This window comes from Notothenia rossii (assembly GCF_949606895.1).
Source record: "Notothenia rossii genome assembly, chromosome: 8".
In the NCBI taxonomy this organism is placed as follows: domain Eukaryota; kingdom Metazoa; phylum Chordata; class Actinopteri; order Perciformes; family Nototheniidae; genus Notothenia; species Notothenia rossii.
In genome coordinates, this window is record NC_136906.1 from 73,318,379 (window position 1) to 73,341,741 (window position 23,363).

Here is a 23,363-nt window from a genome sequence, read left to right on the forward strand (position 1 = left end):
CACACACACACACACACACACACACACACACACACACACACACACACACACACACACACACACACACACACACACACACACACACACACACACACACACACACACACACACACACACCTATATAACACACTACAGGAAAGAGAAAACCCCCAAAAAGCACATTAGGGCCTCTTTAAATACCTCGCTATACTATGTAGGTGTTGAACTGTGGTGATTCATACAGTGCTGTTCTTTACCTAAGCTGTGCACTTATTGTGGTGTTATCTATAAATCTACTTTAATTAGGTAATTGTCTTGGGAAATTATTTTCACTCTATCTGATTTCTACAGGGATACACAGTTCGATGATAACAGGATAATTATGTTCTTAAATTAAGCAGGATAAAAATAAAGATAAGACATTTATATTGCTGCAACTTCCTGGTTATATTCTGACACACACAGAATGTAATGATACTGAGAATATGTGTGTGTGTGTGTGTGTGTGTCTGTGTGTGTGTGTGTGTGTGTGTGTGTGTTAACATTTTTACAATTTTTAACTGTTGCCTTCATGAGAAAGGAGCTGTTGGATCTTTCCTATTTCACTGCGGTCATAGTCAGACACAGAAAGAAAATGCAACCAGAATGTGTCAGCAAGTAGCGTGTACCTTTTTGTTTTTCATCATCATTAGAAGTTTGATATTCCTGGATCGCCACATAATGAAGTCATGATCTGGAGAGTGTGGGTGTAGACACAAACACTCTCTGTTTCCTCTGTATCCGGACATTTTGAGTGTCTTTTTCACCAGCAGGGACATGTGTTGAATTCTCTTGCCCTTGTTAAACTGTTAAAATCCCATTTCCTGGAGTGTCTCGTTTGTGAAACTCAGAGGTGGAAGAAAAATCATTTGTCAGGTGTTCAGAGCACATCTAAGCTCACAAAGCTGATTAGTTTCCTCGGAGAGGTCCTCCCAAGCTGAGGACTTATTAGTGTTTGTATTTTATCTTGGTCTGATTTCTAGGTGGAAATTAATTTGAGTATGGGGTGCGTATGATTTGATTTTGACTAACATGATCACATGATACATTCGAAGCTTTCATATGTGTCTGCATTGTAGACATATTGTTGATTGTATATTTTTGCAAGTGCTTTTACGATTGGCGATTGTGTCTGCTTTACGTCTCTATTTCTATGCCCACACACACTTCTATATGCAGATATCTGTATGTAGGCTCTGAGCCATTGTGTTTATGTGTGTGTGTGTGTGTGTCAGAGTATACAGGATTATCGCAGTCTCATCCTTCATTCCCCTCCTGGCCATGACCCTTTTAAACAACACTCTATCTTTCTCTGGGAATCCCTCAATCCATCTCCATCAATCTTTCTTTCTTTCTCTGCATCCATATCTCTCTCACCCCCCCCCCCCAAATGCTCTGGATGGAAGGGCGAGAGAGAGAAGGAGAGATACAGAGAGAGATGATCCTGTCTTTTTCAACCTTCTTCTTGTTCCATCAAGCATACATCTAGCCTCAAAACTCAACAATAACACATCCATCACACACACACTCGCATGCACACACACATCCATGCAGCAGGACAAGCAGTGCAGACTCATCGTCCACAGAAATAAACGGATAAAGTTTTATTCATAATGTCATGAGAAGCCTTCATACGATAGAATATATTTGCTGTCATCCTGAATTTGGTGGAAATCCAGTCATGTCTGGATATTTTTTACTTAAGTTTAGATTTAACTCCCATATTGATATCGTATTGTTCTTCCTACTGCATTGATAAGTAGTGTCCTTCAATATCGTCACTTTTGTAAACACTATATTTGTTGGAGCAGGTGTACCCTGGGATATAGATGGAAGTCCTGGGTGTCTTTACTCCTCTTTTTAGAATACAATAACGGTTGAAAAGCATCAAATCTCTGGTCGGTGTAAAATTGAATTCCCACATCTTGCAACACTAGAAGAGGTTTGATTTCTTCTTAGTGAGATGGTTAAGTCTTTAGTGGCTTTTCTGGTCATGCAAAAACATGTGACGATACGATAAACGATACGATAATAGGTCTGACATTCTTCTTGCATCTCAGCCTCTCCACTTGAAACATCAAGGACAAATACCGAAAACAAATAACGAATCAAAGCCTTTTCATAGAAAAAGACCACAATGTGTGGCTGAAAGCTCCAGGAATGTCCAATTAGTCAATGAACCTTGTGACAAAATCAAGGTTGAATATTCAAGCTAGATTTGGTTGATGCTGAGAAAATCAAATGTGTTATTTAGTTTCTCTCCAACATATGTATAGATATATATTTGTATGGACACATTTGAAGTGTAAAACATAAGCGCAATGTGACATTATATGATAATTTCTACATTTGAACATTTTGATATGATGACGCAATACCCTGTACTGTAATTATTCTTTGGGTAACATTAGTGTTTTTCCGCCCATTTTTTCAATGGTTGTTTCCTTGTAATCAGTCTTTGGGAGTGTTGAAACAACTTCTTTGACGATGAAATTTCCCAGCTGTCCCTGTGTGTGCTTATACATTCTGACAGTATTATAATTTAGAGGCTGTATGGCAGCAAATCCTCCGAGACATCTGGTTAACAGAGCGTAGACGCGGCATAGAGAGGCCAACGGACAGATAGACGGGTTACCATGGTTATCAGAGCAGAGAGAAAAGAATGGAAGGTGATGAACCTGAGTAGATAGTGTGTGTGTGTGTGTGTGTGTGTGTGTGTGTGTGTGTGTGTGTGTGTGTGTGTGTGTGTGTGTGTGTGTGTGTGTGTGTGTGTGTGTGTGTGTGTGTGTGTGTGTGTGTGTGTGTGTGTGTGTGTGTGTGTGTGTGTGTGTGTGTGTGTGTGTGTGTGTGTGTGTGTGTGTGTGTGTGTGTGTGTGTGTGTGTGTGTGTGTGTGTGTGTGTGTGTGTGTGTGTGTGTGTGAGAAAGCCTTAGAGCTGAAGGCAGACAGTCATTGTGTCCTTGTCATTGAGTGAATCTGAAATGTGAGCCCTCTCTTTAGCCAGCCCTCTCTGTGTCTCTGTTGTTATCTCACCTCATTGTTGGACATAAAAGCAAAGGGAGAAAGTGTTATCAGAGTTGGAGTTGTACCCATGATGACATTCTCCCAAGAGATAATTGTAATGTTTAGAAAAGTTGTTATGGCAGCCAACACAGTGACAAAATCTATAAAGGAAATGTCGTTGAAATCATATTGGATTTTCTTTGTTGTTCCCTGCATTATTTTATTTTTGTATGTGCTTTTATAATTAAAGTTTGGAAATGTGTTATGTGAACATGCAAGGGTCCCAGCCAGATTGAAAGAGATGAAAATGGCACTAACTAAACATGTGCTTTCACTTTGAACAAATAATGTTTCTTTTCTGACCCCTTGTGATTCTTTAAATTCAGACATGCAGAGCTGATGGTGTTTATGATATTAGCTGTCTCAAATCTAGGTGAAATTACACTATTAAAGATATTCTTACTCCCACACACATTTCTATCCAGGTTATGAATGAATATCCATAATTACGCATGGTGGTGGCTAGATTTCCTGACAGAAGGAGGAGGCAGTCGTTAGAAACGGTGTGGAGACGGATCATGAGAAATGTGTTTATTAAAGAAACCAATATGATCTTTTATTAAAGCCTTAAATAAGATATATTTCACTTTGAAGATGGTTCAATTAGTTGCTGTGTTGACAACATGACAATAAGATGGTGCACACATGTTTGCTCTTGTAATAGTTACATCAAAGGATCAATCCGTTAGTATATATGGATGCTGTTACTCTTATTTTAGAGCTTTTCCTTTTGCCTACTGTGATTTATAAGATTGGGAATATCATTTACAAAAGGCACAGTGAAGAGTTCAACCTGCTCTCCAATGACTAGAGCCTTTGAGATGTGAATCAAATATCAGACTTAAAATCTTGAGACATCCAAAAACTGCCACAATGAAAAGAAGGAAGTGAAAAGACTTGGTTCAACACGAATAAAAGCAGCTTTATTATCAGTAAAATGTGCAAACTGAGTTCAAAGCTTATATTGAGGTTTTCAAATAAAGCCTTGAATGCAAACAGTTTTTTAAACTGCAGTGAACATTCATTTTTGTAAAGACTAAATACCAAAGGCTGTAGAGTCGGGAGCTATTGAAAATGTTTGGATCAAAAGAGTGGAAAACAATATCACACAGCCACCAAAAGTCTGACGTTAATAATATAGAGTGCTCTACTATTGGACTTTCAAAAGAAAGCAGAAAAGAAAATAGCCCAGAATTCAATGCTGACTAAGAAATCTAGAATAAGTATTGAAAGTGTTGTGTTGTGTGACAGTAGTCTAGACCAGTGGTTCCCAACCTGGGGGGGGCGCGCCAAAGATCGCAGGGGGGGCGCCAGGCCTCAGATGATTTGAGGCCAAATATAATATTTAGACTTATTTAAAAAAAAATTTTTTTATATATATAATTGTAACGCAATACATGATTGTCACTAAAAGCCTTGTCTCTACATCACAATAACATATAAAACATAATTGATTAATTAATTTGAATAAAAATTCAAGTTAGTAGCTATTAAAGGCATAAAAAGACAGCAATGTATAATTCTTTCTTTAATAGAAATGTTTCTTCTGCCCGTATAGTGTCCAAACCAGGCTTGTCTGAATAAGCGCATTTTTAAAACATAGTCATTGTCCATGCCGGTTTCAGTTGGATTATTTGTCACAGTTGCTCCGATCAGATCGGTCTCCTCCATTTTGTAGATTATTTATGACTTTTGAATCCACATAAACACATCGGCAAAATCCGGCTTACTTTGAGCATGTGTTTTAAACAGTTTAATCCCTTTGTGAATTGTTTCCACTTCCGCGCCGTCCTTTAATTTCTTCATACAGCGGGAATCCAAATGAATTAATCCTGAGTCCAATAACCCCCCCCCCCCTGTGTGTGTTTGTGTGTGGGGGGGCGCAACTTCCAACAGGAGTCATTTGGGGGGGCTCTTGGGAAAAAAGGTTGGGAACCACTGGTCTAGACACACAATTGCCTAGGAGTGTCATTATCGTGATGAATTGATAAATATAACGTGCCAACATCAACATAAACTGCAACACATGAATGAAAAAACCCTAATTTAATATCCTAACTTTACATGTGTGTTATGGTTACTTTTTTCTTCTCAAAATCAGACCCCTTTCTCATATCTGATTTACTCAAAGCTGCAATATGTGAGTCTCTACAAACACAACCCGGATGTGGTATGATATTACCCCCCCACATTTTTCGGAAACACAGTGAGAACTTTCCCTCCAAGAAAACACCGTTATGGAAATCTTTCCTCCCTCGTGTAGATTCTCAGATATCAGTTGTGAGAATTTCTGAAGGTATGCAGAGTGTGTATATGATATGTTGTGAGTACTACTGTGAGAATGTGTACACATGTGTGAGAGAGACTTTGGGTGTCTCAGATGTTCTTCACAGTTCATCAGTGTTGACATCTGGCCAAACAGCTGGACTCATCTGGACACACACACACACACACACACACACACACCGTCCAACCTTTCACAAGTGCTTCATTTCTCTTACAGTCTTTCAATCTGATCTCTCCCTCTGTACATTCCCGCATCTCTGTGTTTATGTTTGTACACAGTGTACAGTGTTTAACTGTAAAAGTTGTTGACCTTACATCACGTCTGGGACATGTGACATTGTGCCGGACGTGCATGTGTTTGTCTGTGTGTGTTTGCCAGACAGGAAGTGTGAACCACGTGCACAGTATGTTGAGCATTCCAGTACCTTAAGTCCAACAAGCTTGTCATTGACTCTGAGACGAATGTGCTTTTACTCTGGGAACACACAGCCTAGAAAAACCGGTGCTTATTCTCATGGTGCATTTGTGTGCTGATGACATGTAGACATGAGTTATCATCGCTTTGTTTAGAAGTCTCAGAGCTACTTGGCACTCAAATACTTTAAACTATGTGCACATATAGACAAACAATGTGATGCATGCCAAAAAATCCTAATTATAATCCAATGTATTACATTACATGCATTTCTATGTAGCATTTAGTCCAGATACTTCACCAAATAATACAACAGAGACATTAGGATAAGATAGGGATGCAAGAACGATATTTTGTGAATTATATCGCAAGATCAGAAAGATATTTTTGAATAGTATAACATAATAATATCTTGGAAAAAAAGTGTGTACTTAGGATTGTTTTCCATAATAAAATGAGCTCAAGCAGTTTAAAATAGCCACGGAAAGGAAGTGGAAAATGCTTGAGCAACATAATGCAAATGAACAGTCCTTTGATAAAGTAGCATGCCCAAATCTGCACAGTTGAAAACTGGCCTAATAGCAGGCTCAAATCTGCACAGTTGAAAACTGGCTGAACAATTTTTTCTTTAATCTGCATGTTTCTTTTATGCAAAGATAAAGTGAATATGGCTTGCTCTATCTGTGAGGGGTAAATGATGTTAACTGCATTAGACTGTAACCAAAATATACCCAGATTATATAAATGACTGGTACAAAACCTGCCCTCCCCCTCATGTTCCCCACTAATTACTCATAACCTCAGAACAACTGTGCAAGCTGGCTCACTCGCTGCAAGACTACACACAGAAACTGACACAATTTAATGATTTTAAGAACAAAACATTTGAGCAAAGCAGGGTGTTCTCTGGGTTCCTAATAACACATAATGTTCTGCTTTTTAGCAACACAGGTTGTTTTGAAGATGAAATCCTTTCTGACCTCCTTTGAGCTGCTCCTAATTGCGTTCAACTATACTTTTATTAAATACAGGATTACAAACTGGATAAGTCATACATCCTCAGGTTTCAAATAAAACTGAAGAGCAAATCCAACATACTGTCAAAAAAAGAGATAAGAACAGGAAATGAAAACATATTTTAAAGACAGCTTAAAGGTAATTAGGTAAACATTGAATTGACATGTTAATACATTTAATGAATTGTCTTATGTCATTGTTTGCTTTCAAGTTCTCAAATGAGAATATTGATACCAACTTCATGTGTGTATCAAGCATAAACAAGTGTATTTCCAAAAACACCACACTCTTAATATTATGTTGCATTTACAGTATGTCTAACAAGCTTCCATAATAATATGTTGATCTATCGGTTGAATTTTTAACATCTGTTTCTGTTCGTCTGTGTGTTTTTATTTCAGGTCTGTTCCCAGCTGTGTTGAACTTGGCCTCCATGGCAGATATCTCCACTAATGCAACCTGTGGTTCCACGGGTCCGGAGATGTTCTGTAAGCTGGTGGAACATGTACCCGGCCAGCCCATAAGAAACGCTCAGTGTCGAATCTGCAACCAAAAGAGTACAACACCCACAGGTAAGACAGACTTATAGGCATTCTGATTACAACAATTAATCAAGCTCGATTAGTTAATTAGTGCCAGCTTGGCCAGATGTTAACAAATCCGTTTGTCTGAAATGATAATCACTGAATGAACTGAGAAATCAATCGCGACATGACAAGATGACAATAGAAAATTAGCCTGCGATCATAATTCATACAAGACAGTTATTTAGTCAATCAATGATTCAGTTAACCATCAGTTAGTCGCTGAAGCAGGCCGTCATCAACCAGCCAGTCAGTCAGCTAATGAGTGCAGTTGGCTTTGGTTACACCTGCTTAGCTAGCTTTGCTTAGTTAGCTTAGCAATCAGACAGTTAGTCAACCAGCATGAGAGGAGAGAAGAAGGATGAAGCGGGTTTTTACTGCTGCAGAAAGAGGGGGGAAATAAAGCTTGAAATGAGTATGGTGAAAATGAAACTGAGATCAAAAAGGTATTTTTAAAACAAGTGATGAGTTGCATAACAGACTTTCTCTGTCTTTTAAAGGAACTATGGATGATATGCTTATTTTCTTTCTTGCTCAGAGTAAGATTAGATGATGAAAACCACCGTTAAAGTCCCACGAGGTACAATAATTGAGAATGAGCTATAGATTCAAATTCAGACGACTTATTGACGGTTACATTGAAAAACAATGGAGATGTGTTTTTAGCCCCGGGAAATAAAGTAACATTCCAAATACACAGTACAACATACAGTTCAAGTGGTCATAACAAAACTAAAAGTATTATAGCTATATACTCGATGCAGATCAGTTTCAAAAAGATATCTCTAGACTTCTAGACATTTTTTATTCTAATATACCGAACCGTTCCTAATTGACTTGTTATTGTATTATCTATTTCTGTAGGACAGACTGTTTAATTGAATGGCAATGGGAATGTATTTTGATTAAGCAATTCTGCATGTCCATTCTTAACTTTCAATGTAAAACCTCTTAGACACAGGAGGAAAAAACCTGGATAAATGAGGGAAAAGGAAGGATGTAGTTAAAAAGAGGAGAGGAAAGACTCCTTTTACTATTCTGTCAATAGTTTCCATGGTTTTTGTAACAGAAATGTCACACATAAGTAGCCTGATGATTGACAGCTGCAAGTCAAGCCACTTAAAAATACTCTCTCATTCAATTACCACCCAAACAAAGGCTTACACACAGCATACATTAAAGTGTAACAAAGTGACCTTCTCTCTGTGTTAAACTAATAATATGTTTCCTTCCTGTTGCGTCCGAGTTATTGTGCGGAATAGTAACAGCAGCGAGGAGCAGATTCTGCAAATAGGGTGACATTTATTTTTATTCAGAAGTGAAATAAAATAATCTGAAAACGAAAGAAAAGAAAAATGATTTCTCTCTGATAAGGTAGAAATGTGTGCTTTTGATATCTGGCCTTGAATGGTTGAAATGCCAGTTTTATAAAAAAAATTAAATGGAAAATGTTCCTCAGTGCTGCATTCAAGACTAAAATGACTTTTTGATATTTGAAATCTAAGATAACATAGAATACAATTACTGATATGACCTCTGACCTAGGGATGCATACCGGTATCCGGTATTACCGAAATACCGGTTACTGGTGGCTACGGTATACCGTACCGAAATCAGATCCGGTTTCGATACTGAAAAAAAATAAATATATAATTATAAATATTTTTTTATTTTAAAAGTGAGTCCGTGGCCCGTGATGGCGGGTGTTATAAATTAGATTGCATAATCGTTTTTCTTCATATTTTATGTATTTGTCATTGTTTGTTCAATACTAGAAAGGTAAGTCCCACAAATTAACTGTGATGGGATTTGTTTTCTCTCACCAGTGAATGCAAATGTTGATTTTAAAGATGAGATTTGTTTGTTTGTGCAATGCAGAGATCTCATGACTTTTATTCTATTATTTATTTGTTCTCTAGTCGAATCTCAGGTTTAACATTAATTATAACGGTGCTATAACGGTCTGTTTCCATTGACAAGATGTGCTATTCACGCGGCACATCTGATGGCGGGTGTTATAAAAGATATTCCATAATCGGTTTTCTTCATATTTTTTATGTATTTTTCATTGTTTGTTCAGTACTAACAGGTCCAAGGAGTCCCACAATTTAATTTAATATTCATTTGACATGTTAACTATATCGTAAAGCGCTTCATGGGAGTAATTGTGGGATGACACATTTTCAAAGTATCACGATATGTATCGGTTGAGTATCGGTATCGTTCAGTGGTATCGGTATCGTAGAAAAAGTCAACGATATGCATCCCTACTCTGACCCTCACTTTGATTTCCGATCTCTCTTTGTGTGTTTGTTTGTGTGTTTTTCTAGAACAACATCCCATAGAGTACGCCATAGACGGGACAAACCGTTGGTGGCAAAGTCCCTCTATCAAGAATGGAAGAGAGTACCACTCTGTGACAATCACTCTGGACTTAAAACAGGTAGAAACACACACATTTGTAATATGATACTTGTGAGGGTGTTATCTTCCACATGTATTCCCCTCGGGCTTACCCCATCTTTACACTAATACTGAGTCAAGCCTTCCCTCCCTGTAGCACTGACACTTGGCTCCTTCTTCACAAAGAACGACAGCTGCGGTCGGATTTATGTTTTTTTCAGAGGAATTTAATGGTGACTCGTCATTACTGGAATCCACTGTAAGGGAATCAAACCTGACCGCAGCCTCTATTGTCTGATCAGAGCAGACGAATTCCTTTTCATCAAGGTTCATCTAACAGCATGAAAAACCTTTGTATTAGTCTGTGATTTGAGGCAGTTTAACGCACTATTAGGAAAACATAATTTTAGTGAAAGATGTCCGTGTATACAGTGTTAGGTGCATTGTCTTTCATGGGAATAAAACAAATCGTCAAAGGAAACATTAACATATTTCACAAAATCATGAATTCTTTTTTTTTTTTAAACTGGGCTGAGAAGTAAGGTGTTGCCCAGCTTAGTCTAATGGCCCATCCACACAGCGGCGTTGGAAGCTTCTGCCCATTCACTTTGAATGGTGTGACGTTACTTTTCGCCGAACTGCATTGTGGGAAGCAGAGCGGAGCTTTCCTGGCATTTCAGGCTGCAAAAGTTGAGCAATGTTCAACTTTTGAAGCTTCTGAAGCTTTCGGTGGAAGCGTCAGCCAATCAAATCATATGCCAGTACAAGCTCTAGCCAATCAAACCGCTGCTTGTGTGTCAGGGGAGGGAGATTCATGTGATTGGTTGTTGGTCGAGCTTCAGACACGCCCGCCGGCAAGCTTTTTCCAAAGCCGCTGTGTGGACGGGCCGTAAGAAAATAAGGAACTTCCCAAAAACCAGAGGTGGGAAGTAGTGGAGTACAAATACTTTGTTACTGTACTTAAGTACATTTTTCTGGTATCAGTACTTTACTCCACTACTTATTTTTCTGACGTCTTTTTACTTTTACCTCTTACATTTTTAACACAAATACCTGTACTTTCTACTTCTTACATGTTGAACACAAATACCTGTACTTTCTACTTCTTATATTTTCCAAACAGGCTGGTTCCTTTAGTTTGAATGTGTGTTTGGTGGCGTGATCATTATTATTTAGAGTGATTGCGTGCCTATTGATTTGAACACGACCCGTGTATCCATCACTTCCTGGTCTTCTCTAAAGAAGAGGGACCAATGAAAACGTTGTCATGTTGCCGTTGTTCAGTATGGAAACATTCATTTGCTAACAATGACATTATTGTTCTATTAATATAAAGGGAGGTCAGGTACTCTTTAAAACAGCTGCTAGTTATGGGTACTTTTTACTGAAGTACATTTCAAAGATCTTTACTTTTACTTGAGTAAAGAAGTTTAGTCAGTACTTCTACTTTTACCAGAGTATTTTTAAACACGAGTATCTGTACTTCTACTTCAGTAAAGGATGTGTGTACTTTTGCCATCTCTACCAAAAATACATTTAGAAGATGTAAGAGACGTTGGAGGTTACACACACACTGGATCAGCCTGCAGCAGCACACGTGTACAGACAACCACTTACACTTTACACCCCCCCATATGGACAATTTTCAATTTCAAATTAACCTATTGTCTCAACACAGCAAGACCAGGTGGCCGCTGGATTTGACCCCGTGACATTCATTCATCATTAGATATCACCAAGATAGTTTTATCACCAATAGTCATATCTCAGCTTTTTTTATTTTTACAGTTTGAATGTTCTATTTTTCAGTCTTTTCTTTAAATGATAAAAGTAACAACTTTGGATTTGCCAACTTTTGAAAAATTAATTGGGCTTGAGCTTCGCTTTTCATATTTCGTGACAGTTTATAACATATTTTTTGTTAAGTAATTGAAAAAAGAAAATTAAAGATGACTAGAAGCCCTACCAAGATTTAAGGTAAAGCTGCCAATCATCAGCATCACGGCCCCTAACAAACGTCTGTTGGCTACATTTCTATATTAACATTGAATTATAGATAACTAATAAGTTAATATATATATTATATCTGGTCAAATGACAGCAATGCCAACCAATTCAAGATTCATGTTTATTGTCATTGCACAACGAAATGCAATCTGCAAAATGTGCATGAGTTTTCAACAAATTTACTTAACAAAATAAATGCACAATACAATGGTCAAAATGCATTTTTAGTAGTTTTTAGTGGACTTTCCTTAATCTTGTGTTACCAATTTCAGGCTTTTGCTCCTGTAACCAGTCTTAGTTTTAAACAACATGAACACACCACGCTGCATGCTGTCTATCGCTTTGCAATCACAGCAATTAGTTAATTATTGAACAAAGGTTTTGTCATCCAAGGAATTAAACTACCTGCTATTATTACAGCAGTGCTGAAATTAGTTAAACCAACTTAGCTATCAATCATTTCATAAACATGCTTGTCACCCTTTAAATAATTGGGTTTCCATTTATGATTTGGAACGCTTGGCAGGATTCTCTGTGATTAAGGGTCTGTGTACTGGCATGGGAGATTTAGGACATCTAGTTTAGTTTAGAAGTGTGATTAAACAGATTACACCGCCAGAGTATAATTACATAGACGTCTTGAGAATACAAATAATGAGGGTGTGAGACTTCAGTTCACGAGAAGCCATCGGTTTATTAATAGAAGCCTATGAAAATGTGCTTTTTAGTTTAAAAGTGATGGAAACATTTCACAGCAGATGCAAAAACACAAATATAAACCTGAAAATGAGCGATACGGCCTCTTATGCTTATCTGTGGGTTCCCTGGACAAAGGCTCATTCTCAAACTTCTGTATGAAAGTTGAATCTAAGTCAATATCTTGGTGTCCTTCCCATCTTTTCTGTCGTTAAGTGTATCATGAAAAAGAGAGTTATAAAAGGAATATAGGTACATGTAATGGCGAAATAGAAATGAGGGACGAAATATGAGACATACGACACAAACCACAGCTCATTAAAAAGCACTTTGATGCCAGTTCAGATGTGAATAGGTGGTAAGAGGCAAATTGTAAAGCGCTTTGGACAAGAGTGCTATATAAAGGCAGTCCATTTACCACTCTGTTATTATTGTGAAACACCATTTTACAGGCTTCTCTGTGACACATGACATCATACTGCTTAAAAGTTATCTTTCTTTATTATATAAATATATAAACTCACAGTCAATAAAGAATTAGGGACAATGCAGTGCGTTAGAGTACAAACAAACAAAACACGACAAAAAAGGAATACTTATTTTAATGGGTGACTGTGGGTGCGAGGGACTGCGGTCGTCTCTCAAGCAGAAGGTTGTGGGTTGGATCCCAGCCCGTGCAACCAACATGTCGATGTATCCTTGCAGGGCCGGCCCTCGGCATAGGCAGTATAGGCGAAGGCTAAGGGCGCATCAACCCATAGGGGGCGCCGAATATTGGGGATAAAAAAAATAAAAAAAAGTTAGAAATGTAAAAACATTGTTTTTGTTAATTTACTTTTTTAAAACACAATTTCCCAATTTTGGATCAACAAAGTACGTCTTATTATCTTATACTAACAGAACTACGCATATATTGCATACAGCGCCCATAAACTATGGCACACCCCCCCAAAAAAAAATCGAATTGAACTGCCCCAGCCGCAGTAAAAACCAGAGGTTTATGTGAAATTGTTCTTTTTTTTAAATAATGGTTTTAGTGTGCAATTATAGGTTTTAATTTGGGGGTGCCAGCAAAAATCTTGCCTAGGGCAGCAAATTGGTCAGGGCCGGCCCTGTATCCTTGGGCAAGATACCCTGAGTTGCTCCCGATGGCATGGTTACCATTTAAAAAACGAAATAAAAACAGTTTTGATTTAAGTTTTTGTCATTTTAAAGCTAAAATCTTAAGTGAATATTGTAATATTTGTGCTTCATTTCATTAAGAAAAAGTAAGCCTGAGATTAATTGTATTTATTCATTATTTATTTGTTTATGCCAACCAGCACGTACGTAGAATATAATTGTATTTCTGGACAGGAAGTAGAAGAGCAGCCACCTTGACATGTTAATGGCTTCAGGCCCATCAATCACAGTTTTCACCACTGTGGTGAGGCTACAGAATATAAATACACATTTCTAAATGGTCTCAGAAGCACCAACACATGTTTTCACACCTGTCACTTAAACTCTATGCACGCTGAAATCCTGATACACACTATTCTCGCCACAGTCAAACTTACATAGAGATGTATAAAATATATGAACAAAAGCATTTCATTATATATGCTGACAGCTCGATAAGGAGGAGTGTATGAAAAAAAAAAATTCAGTATGTTCCATTTGTCAGGATCTGGTTTCTTAAAAGCTTTTTAATAATGGCACATTTATTCTCAATGACCACCTACTGGGCCGCCTCGGCTCTAACAGTCGTCATTGGCCGCTTTTGACGTGTTCACAGCATACTGTATATTATGTGCATTTATTTCCGGAAGAAGCTTTCCATCGACTCTAAAGCTGTAATCATTAGGCTTTGTATTTGACAAAAGGCTCATCTTATTTTCAATGACCATACTTGTTGTTTCCCCCAAAGAAAAACAAAAGATCTTCAGGATTAGTATTAAAATCATTATAGTATACCATTCATGAAGGGATGAGTTGTCTGATTGAATTCAAGTACTCTAAATTCAATATATTAGTTAATTTATATAATATATTTCACAGAAATTGGACTTGGGAAAGACAACGAAATGTCCTTTGATCACATAACACAGTTTAACACTACTATGCATGTTGTATTGATCAAAATAGAAGTATATCGGCCTCACGCCTGATTTGCAATGATCGCCTTTATACAGGCTTCCATAAATGTTGGTGTGTGTGTGTGTGTGTGTGTGTGTGTGTGTGTGTGTGTGTGTGTGTGTGTGTGTGTGTGTGTGTGTGTGTGTGTGTGTGTGTGTGTGTGTGTGTGTGTGTGTGTGTGTGTGTGTGTGTGTGTGTGTGTGTGTGTGTGTGTGTGTGTGTGTGTGTGTGTGTGTGTGTGTGTGTGTGTGTGAACATGTGTGTTCCACAGTAGGTGATTTTTGTGTGTGTATGTGTGCGAGTCGCTATCAGACCAACGGAAAGCTATTTACCCTCCAGTTCTCTGAATTTCCCTTGCGACCCCAGTCATCTCACTCAGAAAATGACATGAAATATGTGTGTGTGTGTGTGTGTGTGGTTATCGCCTGTGACATCACCGCCCTCATTTCCTCTCTTGTTATTGTTGAACCTCTCTAGATGGAAAGACTAAATAATGAGAGAGTGGGAGCTGAGGGTCCATGTGTGTGAGTGTCTGTGTTTTTGAGAGACTGTTGAACTCTGTGTATGTTCCTTATATTTTTTTGATGATTTCTTGAATTGTAATTTTGCATCTCAATTGACAATCACAGTAAAAGTCCTTTGCAGAGAGAGAAATGTTGAATGAGGTTGAAAATCATTTATTTGACTTCACAAGAGCTTAGGTTCTTCATTTTTGTAGTAGGTTTCTTTCACAGGTTTAAACAGTCTTTTACATTTAAAAAAAAACATTTTTTTACAATATTTTTGTAATTACTGGGCTGTGTTATAACTCCAGTCTGTCCGTATCAAACACAGTTTTTCGGCTGTGCGTCTCCAATGTGTGAAGTTTGAAGTCGCCCTAAGCTTAAGCATTTATCACGATCAAGAAATGACCAGTTATATTATTTGGACTTCTTTACCATGAGGGGTTAAACTCGCTTTCCTTGGCAACAACCATTTGTCGCCTTCATACCGGTTTCAGTTAAATTGCAGTTATCATGGAGATGAAGTCGTCAGTTTGATTGACGGCCATTTTGTTCTACGTCGTCAAATGAAGCACAACGTCTGTTCTCTGACGGCGGGAGGAGAACATGGCAATCAAAGTGCCAACATTATCCACAGCTCTTAAATACACACACACACACACACACACACACACACACACACACACACACACACACACACACACACACACACACACACACACACACACACACACACACACACACACACACACACACACACACACACACACACACACACACACACACACGAACACACACACACACGAACACACACACACACACACACACACACAATGACTAGCATGAATACACACTTGTTACATGCATAATGTTTCAAGTCTTGTTCAGGCACACATGCATATTGATATTTATTTTATCTTATGACCACTATGTACATGTAACTGTGTAAGCCTATAACGCATTGATCAAAATGACTCAACCAGAGAGAGCCTTATCAAGTCCATAAAAAACATTTTCATTTTAATATTCATAAAAACAGCATTGTGCTTGAGAAAGCTTCAGAACAGATGGGTGGAAGTGGGTAGTGGGTATTGGATATGAGCAAACGAAAAACAATAACAGACAAATTCATGTTTGCATTTATTTACATTTTTAAGATCACATAATATTGGAGCTTTACACCTTAGCTCTTCAACTTGGAATCATTGCGGTTCACTTTATCGCAGTCGACAAACAGCTTAATGAGGCGGATGTTTGAGTCCACTGGTTCTCAAAATCAGTCTTTATGAGGACTCGGTTAAGCTTTACCCACCATAGTGATATCTTTATGACAATCTGTGAATGATATATTCATCTAATGTGTGCTAAACATTTCCTTTTGTACATTACCACAGGAAAAGTACCTTAAACTAGAAGACAATCTTGCTTTTTCCTCACTTTTTGCCTAATATAATTAAGTGGGATTTGAGAAAAAGACCTGGTGAGAGCTTTAAACGGCAGACTAAATTGTTTTTATTCATTACTCAAAGAAGAAAAATGAAACATCTGCTGTAATGTAACTTTGTTGGTCTACGTTTGACAGAGTGTCGGGCCAAAGCAAGAATGTGGGAGAGATTGCAGCATCTGGTGTTTTGTGCAAACTAAAAGCCCATTTAAAAAGCTTAAGGCTAAATTACGACCAAGTCTGTGAGCGAGCGTGTTCCTGTGCACGTTTGTTTTATTTGTGAGTCTAACTGTGTTTTTGGGCAGTTGAGACAGAGAGGCAGACTTAACGAGAATGGATTGCAATTGGCTGTTCAAACATCAGTACATTTCTCCGTTTTATCCAGAGGCCAGCGTCTGCGTCCGCACTGCAGCGTGTCCACTGTTTGAACCAATGTGGAAAACACAATGAATTCCCCGTTGTTTTTATTATCTCACATTATTTCCCCTGCAATTTGGTTAAAAATTGAACTTTATGCTAATGTGTTTGCTGCAGAACTGTCAAGAGACTGTCATTCAAAAGCACTGCAGCATCTCTCCCCCAAATTGTTTTTAGTGGCAGCTCAGTGGAAAAGCAGAGCGATGTCGAGATGAGATGACTGTGTGGCTCCTGTGAATATCTGCAGCTTGCTTGCCTGCACTCAGCTTGGCAGTCAGGGATGTTGGATGATTCACAGATATTTTTGAACGGGGCCAAAAGCTACTTTATTAGTCCAGCGAGATGTTAACACATTTTCTCTTGAAGTGACAGTAAATGTTAACGAGTCTGCATACCACGTCTGTTGCTCTGACTGCAGATCCACCTGTGTGTCTGTATATTGTTTGTCTGAAAACCCCATTTATTTGAATAGTTTTTTTTCTCTATGTTTCTCATTCTGATCTTCCTCCACTTAATTTCTGATCTATCTTTTGTGCTTCAAATCCTGTTTATAATTAGCTGGAGCGCTAACTGGAAATGGGGTTTGATGCCAGTTTATCAGGCCAAAGACATTTTAACATGTTTCCATGTGAATGGCCTGTAAACACCAGCTGCCCAGTAAAACCGCTGTCACTGTGTTTCCAAATCACGCTCACACAAAATGGATTCTTCACACTCCATTTGTTAGTGGGCATCACAACCATACTGGACACAGGGTTTAGATGGATGGATTATCATTCAAATAAACACTTTAAGTGCTCATTTGGCCGAAAATATGTCATTCCCCTCATGACTATTTCCTTTTAAATGTGTAATATAATATTGGTTCAATAAATGCCTAACAACTATTTGGAAATTCATAATAATGTATATGGTATTGAGTTTTTAAGACCCCTTGTGAGATGTAGAATAGAAGACTCTTGTCATACCTCGAGATAAGTGCTTTTTTGTATCCGTTATAGACATTTGCCACACTCCTCTGCAACACAAGTGCAATATAGATCTGAGTCAGTTTATTTTAGAACCACAGAATTATTCATCAATGCACAAATAAAGTAGAGTAAGAGGCAACATTTAATCTGAGGCTAAATGACTCACATTGTTTCACTCTTTTACTCAAAGTTAAGGTTTTTTGTGTGGAAAATAAACAAAACTCACTTGAACAAAAAGTGAATTTAGCCAATTAAATGATATATGAAAGGCTAAGAAAAATATCTGTTCATGAAACAAACTTACCATAAATGTACCCAACAGACATTAAATGTAATTAATGCAAGATCACAATTATTTACCAGCCGTGTGATCTATTGAAGGACGCTTATTGGTGTTTATTTGATGATGCTGGGTCGAGCTTTATGGGCAAAACATTTCCTTTGTCTGAGCCACATCTGATCAAAACACAAAATATGACACACGCACGTACGCACGCACACTGACCAGCACGCACACACACTCACATTGCATTAGCTGTGTTCATCTATGTTTAGCTGCTGGAGCTGCCTAGCTGTCCCAAAGCTGTCAGTATATTACAAGCTACCACTGAGAGCTCTCTTACACACACACAGACAGAACCAGACACAAGAAGACACACACACACACACACACACACACACACACACACACACACACACACACACACACACACACACACACACACACACACACACACACACACACACACACACAAAATCCCATCCGTGGCCAGAATACAGGTAACATTGACTCTTTGTAGGAGGTTTGAATGACTGCTCTAAGGTTACCCTGAAATTCACTTTCTCTCACACACACACACACACACACACACACACACACACACACACACACACACACACACACACACACTTGGTAGATCTCTCCCTATTCTAATTGCTGCAATGTGACACTGCTTCCCACATCACGAGAAGAAACAGAGAGAACGAGGATGGGGTGAGAGACGGGGTTGTGAAGAGAGGAACGGGCGACCTACATTGTGTGTGTGTGTGTGTGTGTGTGTGTGTGTGTGTGTGTGTGTGTGTGTGTGTGTGTGTGTGTGTGTGTGTGTGTGTGTGTGTGTGTGTGTGTGTGTGTGTGTGTGTGTGTGTGTGTGTGTGTGTGTGTGTGTGTGTGTGTGTGTGTGTGTGTGTGTGTGTGTGTGTGTGTGTGTGTGTGTGTGTGTGTGTGTGTGTGTGTGTGTGTGAGATAAATAAAATAAACACTCTTAATTTCAGACAGCTAGAACATGTGTGACAAGGAAGTGAGTAAAGTAGGTTTAACCAATCAAATCCTTTTTTAAAGCATTTTTTAAATTTACTTAAAGTTTTCAAAAAGAAACATACTGGTTGAGGTCGAATACAACGGTAATAAAAACCAGGACTAGTTTCATAACAATGATTAACTCTGACATAAAGTGTAGTGACACTTCAGTGGAAATCCAGTGTCATTAAAACTGCAGGTAAAAGATTTCCCTGCGGTTATTGGTGAATTTTTAACTCGGTCTATTGTCTGTGTTTTTAAGGTTTTCCAGATAGCCTATATGATCATAAAGGCAGCCAACTCCCCGCGCCCAGGTAAGATTTCCTCTTCTTTGTTTTTTGTATTTAAGGCAGCCACTTGCTGTTTCAGGTGGTAATATAACGTAATATAACTGCTGTGATTATAAAATGAAACAATGACTGTTTGATTAAAGTGCCAGCTACAGACCTGTTTGCTTTATGACTGTTAGATAAGGTAATTACAGCCTTTTGAGCCCGTGATCCGCCCCAAGGAGAATTATTTGGAAGCTCAAGATCCCATTCAATAAAATGAATTTGAACTCTACTCTGTATTTTTTAATTATGTGCAGAAGTTTCTTTGAGGTCAAAACCCAGCTTAAAAAAATACCAGTAATCCTGATGAAGTTATTGTCTATACATAATGCTATGCTTTGCTATGATTAACTCTCTTGTGACTGCATGTATTGTTGATGCTCAATTACGGTGTAACGAAAAGGCTTTTATTATATTAAGGGGTTTTAATAGGAACATGTGTGAAACTGTGCTGGACAAATGGAAAAAAGGCCCTTTCTAACAGATAAAAATAGACCAAAGGTATTGTGAAAAACAAAAACATAAAGTGATGATTTTTGGATTATACGAATTTCATCATCATTTTCTACTTTCGCAGTTTTGAGACATTCTTTTAAGTATCTATTTTTATTGCAATTTATACGTTTTCATATATTGTTATAAAAATAAATGGTTTAACCTTCATTTACCTAAACTTACAAAGTTGGACAGGAACTTTTTCTTTGGTAAATGCAGTCTGATTGTCTCTTGGATGGAAAAAAAAAAGAATATCCATTGAATCGATTCAGGAGGTGGAATATCACATTTTCGGTCCAGGCTATTTATAAATATGTAGAATTGAATGTTCTGTCAATTTTCTATGTATTTTAAATAGTTTGACCTGAGCACATCTTGGACCTCCATCATTCTGTTATTGATAATTTCCCATCTACATATCACACGTTTAATGCCTTTCATCATCATTCTTTCATCATATTTTTGTCCACAGGTAACTGGATCTTAGAGCGTTCAATAGATGGCGTCACCTTTGACCCCTGGCAGTACTACGCCATGACAGACACAGAGTGCCTGACGAGGTTCAACATCAACCCGCGGACCGGAAATCCATCCTACACCCGAGATGATGAAGTTATCTGCACGTCTTTTTATTCAAAGATCCAACCACTGGAGAACGGAGAGGTAACACTTATAGCTTCAGAAGTTGTTACACTGCCGCAGTAATCTGTAGTTGAGTTTTGTTTGGATTCAGGTTGATTTAAATGGTGCCAATGGGTTAAGTTGACCCAGGATGGGAAGCAGTGGGTCAAGTTCAATGAGGTTGGGGAGATTTTAACTAGGCGTGTAGAGTACAATAAGTTACATTGTGCATGGTCTGCTTGAACTATATTAAGTTAGACTGTGTCATGCTTTTTAAGAATGATTTAGGTTGGTTTAGATCTCAAACTGGCGAGGTTAAAATGGCTTAAAGGTCCCATGTCATGCTTTTCTGGTTATTACCCGTCCCCTTCTGTGTTATGAAGGTTTTTATGCAGAGTCACAAACCCTCAAAGTACACCCTGTAGCGAGTAAAACTCTAACACAGAAAAGACCTCCCCAAAACGCCTCGTTGGAGATACGTCATTGTCCATTTGATTCTTCCGGGTAACGCATGATGTCATGCGTTATCCGGAACGAAATGGACCAATCCGTGGAGCCGTTACGTTACGTCCGCGGAGCCGTTACGTTAAGCCCCCGCTGATTGGTCCAAATTGACCAATCCACGGACTTCCTCACACACACACTCAGTGCAGGCAGCTCTGCTGATTTCTCCTCCCTGGCTGCAGGCTGATAACAGACTGTTGGGATCGCGGCGAAATTCTCTCTGCAGACCCATTCTCACAGCGTTTATCAACCTATAAACCTTTGTCTTACTCAATATCAAGCCACACTTATTGTTTTTACTTCGGCTGTGACTTTGTGTGTGCTCAGGGTGAGTTTGGCTGTGTTTGGCTGTTTATCGCTAAACAAGGAAACAACACCTCCACGGAGCTTAGCGCGATTCACAACGTCCCAACCAATCAGAGCACACTGTGCTCACAGGGAGGGTGGGGGCTGGAGCTACTGGAGCTACAACGAGACGTTAAAGGCAGAGAGTGAAATTCAGTGAATACACGTAGTTTACAGAGGTGCTGTTTGAGAAACCAAAGTGAGTTTGGAAAATTGCACAATATAAATCTATTCTAGTAGACCTCAACAATGGAATTATGATCAGTGGAAATGGCCATGACATGGGACCTTTAACATGATTTACCAGAAACTGGTATGGGAACAACTAGACAAAGTGCAGCTTCTGTAGTATTGCAAGAATGTTATCTTTGTGATGCACTTTCCTCTTTAAATGCATATAAAAGTAAAGATAGTTTCAGCTTGTATGCAAAACATTTACACCTCTTCATTATCATGTGAATGGTCTGATCCAGTTGCATCCAGACTTTTGGAATTAGGTTTTTGTAATGAGGACCAAAAATCTGGATGCAAATAATATAAGTTGATGTGAAGTGCAAAGCTGTTTTCTTAGTCTTTCAGAAAGCAAAATAAACACAAAAGATCCGGCAGTAGAAAAATCAGACCAAGATCATAAGGCATTTTTTTTTTTTTGAGAATTGTAATTGATATCTCATACTGTGGTTTTCTTTATGTATCTCTTCCCTGTACTTCATTTAAAAAAAGTGGTCATAAGGCAGGCAGGGGCGGGCTCAGACTTGCACTTTATGGCTATGAGGCGGAAAATATAATCTGAGAATAAGTGTGATCTTGTGAATTAGTGTACATACTAAGTGAGTGATTAGGAGGACTGAGGGCTACATTAGGAGTGCAGGCAGGTGACTATCAGGTCATGTCGGGAAGGGCTGAGGGCAACAGACAGACTGGATGTGAGTAACTGTTGGGAACGAGACGATATGTTACAACAGGAGTGGAAATTAGAATAAGGTGAACCTTTGAAATTGAACTTAGAAGAAGCTTGACTCATGACACCAGATACAACTCTATCTTAGCAGGATACAAGTAAATCAGTAGATGAGGGCATGTCTAAAATGTAGGAACATTTCAAATGTACACACACATATTTATATACAGTAATTCAAGTCACTGATAGAAAACCCACACATATGCACACAACTGTTTGCTGTTATGTTGCTTTGATCAGCTGTGAGTGATTTCACCGAGTAAGAACTGAAGGGCAAGCCTACGATTACTGACATTAATGAAGAGAAAAAGAACACACAAAAGCAGACACATGCGTACATACACACATGCAGGGAAAACAAACTAATCGCGCATCTACATCTTCCACACAGGCCTCTAATTGTAGACGCCTGTCTGAATATTTATACACATTTACATGGGTGCTGTGTGTTTGTGTGTGTTTGTGTGTGTATGTGTGTGTGCCGCACATGCCTGGATGCATGTGTGTCTGTGTCCTGCGGGGGAGCGCTAGAGGGGGTGCGAGCTGGGAGATGTCAAGAGCTGCAACGACAGAGGTGTGTGTGTGTGTGTGTGTGTGTGTGTGTGTGTGTGTGTGTGTGTGTGTGTGTGTGTGTGTGTGTGTGTGTGTGTGTGTGTTTGTGTTTGTGTTTGTGTGTGTGTGTGTGTGTGTGTGTGTGTGTGTGTGTGTGTGTGTGTGTGTGTGTGTGTGTGTGTGTGTGTGTGTGTGTGTGTGTGTGTGTGTGTGTGTGTGTGTGTGTGTGGTTGACAGCTCCCCAGCCGTCTGATCACAGTGAAATCATAATGAGTCGTAGGCGATGTGTCACAGCATCGCACACACATTCAC

At 38.7% G+C, this 23,363-nt stretch overlaps 1 protein-coding gene across 1 annotated transcript in view; it reads left to right on the plus strand.

Annotated features, from left to right (window-relative positions):
* lama2 (laminin, alpha 2) overlaps positions 1-23,363 on the plus strand; it is a 199,125-nt gene that overhangs the window by 33,498 nt on the left and 142,264 nt on the right. Inside the window, exons 2-5 of the mRNA XM_079645313.1 lie at positions 7,200-7,370; positions 9,713-9,825; positions 19,504-19,555; positions 20,541-20,731. Coding sequence (XP_079501439.1) covers positions 7,200-7,370; positions 9,713-9,825; positions 19,504-19,555; positions 20,541-20,731 — 527 coding nt within the window. The remainder of the gene's footprint in view (positions 1-7,199; positions 7,371-9,712; positions 9,826-19,503; positions 19,556-20,540; positions 20,732-23,363) is intronic.